General features: G+C 32.6%; 1 protein-coding gene across 1 annotated transcript; it reads right to left on the bottom strand.

The window, feature by feature from the left end:
- Positions 1–1,041: 1,041 nt before the first annotated feature.
- On the bottom strand, positions 1,042–3,540 carry LOC107451141 (zinc finger MYM-type protein 1-like). The gene has a single exon (XM_071176998.1). The coding sequence runs from the start codon at positions 3,538–3,540 to the stop codon at positions 1,042–1,044; it is 2,499 nt and encodes an 832-aa protein (XP_071033099.1).
- Positions 3,541–4,437: the final 897 nt, after the last annotated feature.

Raw genomic sequence — 4,437 nt, 5'->3', positions numbered from 1 at the left:
TCCACATAAAAATTTTTTTTCTTCCTACTTGCAGGAACCTCCAGAATATCGAAAAACACATAAAAAAAAACAATATAACTAAAAAAAAAAAATATTTTGAAAATTTTACCGTCCCTGGGATTCGAACCCAGGACCCCTCCCTCTTGCTGCAAACTTGCTTGTCTGGTGGCCTACCTTGCAGTCCACGGTGATACGTGAAGCCTACCACAGTTTCGCTTCAAAAGCTCTCTTCTCTCATCTTCGTAATATGCCTTTAGGGGCCCCTTGTGACCCCCCTAATTGGCCTATAAGAATTATCTTCTGCAGTCTTGTTTGGACCATAGACCCCTACTTAGGGTCCGAGTTTGAAAATTCTAACTTGATATTAAAGGGAGCTACGGGGTCTTGAAATTTTAATCTTTCTCCAGCCATTTTATTTTTTTATTCTTTTTTTTTATTATTCAATTAAAATTTCTTTGCTGGACTTCACACACAAAAAACACCCCATGCATGGTAGAATATGCAAAATGTTACAATAGAAGTCGAAAAAGAGAAAATAAACTGATTTTCCGGGATTTTTCCAGTTTTTTCCCATTTTTCCCAAGAAAATTTTTTTCCTACATGCAGGAACCTCCAGAATATCGAAAAACATAAGAAAAAAATAATATAATTTAAAATAAACAAAAAAAAAAGAAATTTTTTGAAAATTTTTTCGTCCCTGGGATTAGAACCCAGTACCCCACCCTCGTGCAGCAAACTTGCTTGTCTGGTGGCCTACCTTCCATTCCACGGTGATACATGAAGCCTACCACATTTTCGCTTCAAAAGCTCTCACCTCTCATCTTCGTAAGGTATCTTTAGGGGCCCCCTGAGACCCCCCTAATTGGCCTATAAAAATTATCTTCTGGGGGCCCTGGGCCTGTGATTATTTGGGGGCCCTTTATGAGTAAATTTAGAGAAAAAGATTTTATTTTGAAAATTTTTTAAAAATTGTTTTATTTTGAGAGTAGAAAACATATAAATTAATTGTAAAAGCATATATACATTATTTTTATTGAAAATTTATGTTAACAATACTTTCCGTGCTTTTTGAGAGGCGAAGTCTTCAATTACATCATCAAAATCAATTTTTTGTAGGACATCATTTTCGATGCTCATAATTGACAAATGACTCAATCTTTCTTGAGTCATACTATTTCTTAACTCATTTTTTATCAATTTTAGTCTCGAAAATGAGCGTTCGCTGCTACAGTTAGTAATCATGAGTGACAAAAATATTCGAAATGAAATGTCAATATTTGGAAATGTATCCTCGAGATTATTGTTTTTCACAATTTCATACATGTCATTTATGCCTAATTGTCCTAATTTTTTCTCCTGGGCCAAATAATGTTTAAAATGTTCTAATTCTAGTACTAGTTCTTTTTCATTCAAATCATCGGTATAAAATCTGCATAAATTATTACAGTGAATCATTAATTCCTTAGTTGTTAACGAATTCAAATTTGAAAAAAATCCAAACAAATCAGTAATTTGTTTATAGGCTGTTGAACGAGATTTTAATTGACTAATTAACGTGTCAATTACTGGGAGGTAAACTTCAACTTTAAATCTTTCGCTACCTTGCAATATGACATCTCTCGCTTCACCATCATAAAATTTCAAACGAGAACTTCTTTGTGGAGTGCGCGTCGTCTCATCTTTATATTTAGAATCAGGAAAATTTTTCTTGGCAATAGTTTCATAGATAGAAAACTTCTCTCTCTGCTCGCACACAAAAGCAATCAAAGATTCAATTAATTTGAGACCATCATCGAGTGGAAGGTCTTTCTTCTGTATACTTATTGACGTCTGGTTTATTCTGGATAACACATCACCCCAAAATTCTGTTAACACAATATTTTCAAATTTTTTCAGTTTCTTTAGAAGGCCACGAGCATCGAGTCTAGTTTCTGGAAGCTCGTCTTTGTTTTCCTCGAATGTTTGAAGGACAGCCATTATTCTTTCGTAGCTTTTTTGCAATGCTGTTACAGCGTCTGAATGGGCGGACCATCTAGTATCCGATGGACGTTTTACCACAAGTCCAGATCCTAAGCATTCTGTCAAGGTATTCCACCGATGGGTAGAACTGGAGAAAAAAGAGTAAAGTTTCTGTAAAAGTTGGAAATAATCTATTACCTCCAAGACGCATCCCGCGGCTTGCGCGCCAACTAAATTTAAACTATGTGCTAGGCAAGGAACAAAGATTGCAGTGGGACATTTCTCTTTTAACCTTGCTTGTAAGCCTGAGTACTTACCTGCCATATTTGGAGCGTTATCATATGTTTGCCCTCGACAATCACTTATATTTATACCTTTATCATTAATGAACGATACAATAGTATCAGACAAGTACTCAGACTTATGACTTTCAATGGGAATAAAATCCAAAAAACGTTCCACTGGAATTCCATCGTTCACATATCGAATAACAAATGTCAGCTGATCTACGTGAGAAATGTCTGGTGTAGAATCAACACTTACTGAAAAATATTTCGCTTTTTTAAGCTCTGCAATTATTTTGCTTAAAACTTTATATCCCATAATCGATATAAATTCGTTACAAATCGAAGCTGATAAATAGGATGTAAATCCTTTGCCTTTATTTCCATAATTTTTTATATGTTCGGCAAGAAAAGGATCAAATTTGCTCAGTAGTTCCAAAGTTCCCAAATAATTTCCATTATGCTGTGATCCAATTGTTTGATCGTCTTTACGGAATGCGAGACCTCGTGATGCTAAGAACTTAATTACTTCAACGATTCTTCGTAATACTTCTTTCCAATAATTGATTTGATTGTTCATCTGATCAGTTAAAACTTTATCCATTAAAAGCCCAGCATTCTTTTTTCTTGACAAGTAAATCATTGTTGCCTGTCTGTGTCCTAACGTATTTTCATGTTCTGAAATGCACACGTTAGAATGTTTCCAATCGTTGAAGCCATTTTCAGAACTAAACGCATTGCTAGTAGTTGCGAAAAGGCGGCATGAGAAACAATACAAAACTTTTTTTGATGGAGAATAAATAAGCCACGATCTGTCAACAGTTTCCCCGTTTCGCAGTTTACGAAAAAAAGCTGATTTATTCAAATGGCGAGTTTTCACTTTGCCATTACTTTCTGTGTAACGTCTAGCTGAATTATTAAAATTACTGTTTCTGTTCTGAAAAAATTCTGGTCCTTTATTAATCCAAAAGATACGTTCTTCTTCCGTAAACTGTATCCAGTTTGCAGGATCACTAGATACGGGCTTTGACGTAGTCTGTGAAATTACTTGTGGTACATCATTTCCTTCAGCAGTTTCACGTTTTTCAGATTCAGATTGAGGCATTATTTCGGATAAATGCTCTGATAAAGTTGATGGATTTCCACCTTCATTAATACTTTGATTTTCACTTTCACCTCCAGATTTTAACGGAATTGTGAAATATGAAGTAAGTTTTGGTAATGTGGCAATAAACTTCCTGTCATCAATAATTTTACGTCTCTTAGCTGCCCCAGTCTGATATGTTCGTTTTGACATATTTCTATGGTTATAATTTTCAAATAACTTGTTTAAAGAAATGGTGACATGTATTTGACTTTTTAAAAACCTAAATTAGAAATATGAATAATTTTTAATTTTATTTTATCATATCAATATAATCAAATAACATTTATTTGTGAAATTAAAAATATTTTTCATGTATTAACAAAGGTTCGGAACTTTCAACTCTTTAAATAACTTCCACTGCTATAGTAGGTTGAATTAAAATTTGAAAACCAAGTTTTGATAATATTTTTGTTAATAATTTTTTTAACATATGTAGTTTATTTCCACAAAAATGCGACATATTAAAAAATAAAATAAAATAATATTGCATATTTAGCCATTTTAGTGAGTTGTAAAATAAATTATTTTCCTAAAATGAAAAAAAAAAACCACTTTATTAAAGATTTTACATCATACCGTTTTCGTGTTCTTTTAAATCTTTCTTTGTTCCAAAAATAAAGTAAATAGATATATCTATACATTATTTGAAAAAATAAATAAAACTTATCTTTCATGAGAAACAATGCATAATTTGAGCTCTCAGTGGACCACCCTCAATGTGGAAACTTCCACTCTCAATAACGAAATAAATTCTCAAATTTATGTAACTTTAAAGTTAGGATAGAAATTTGAACTGATTTGGGGGGGGGGGTGTAGGAACTAAAAAAGTGGTCAAAATGTTTCTTGAGAAAAAAAAATAATGCTGATTGTTGATTTTAACTTCATGAAAAAGTAATTTAATCTCCAATTGCTTTAATTGTATTCCTGTATCAATTTCTAATGAAATGGGTTAATCTGAATATCCTTTTCTCAGAAAACATGTGAATTAACCCTATTGAAAAAAAGATTTTTGAAGAAATATGTTTCTTTTTATTCTTATAAAGTAAT

This window comes from Parasteatoda tepidariorum, unplaced genomic scaffold (genome assembly GCF_043381705.1).
Source record: "Parasteatoda tepidariorum isolate YZ-2023 unplaced genomic scaffold, CAS_Ptep_4.0 HiC_scaffold_81, whole genome shotgun sequence".
Classification (NCBI taxonomy): domain Eukaryota; kingdom Metazoa; phylum Arthropoda; class Arachnida; order Araneae; family Theridiidae; genus Parasteatoda; species Parasteatoda tepidariorum.
This window is presented reverse-complemented; position numbering and strand designations above follow the sequence as displayed.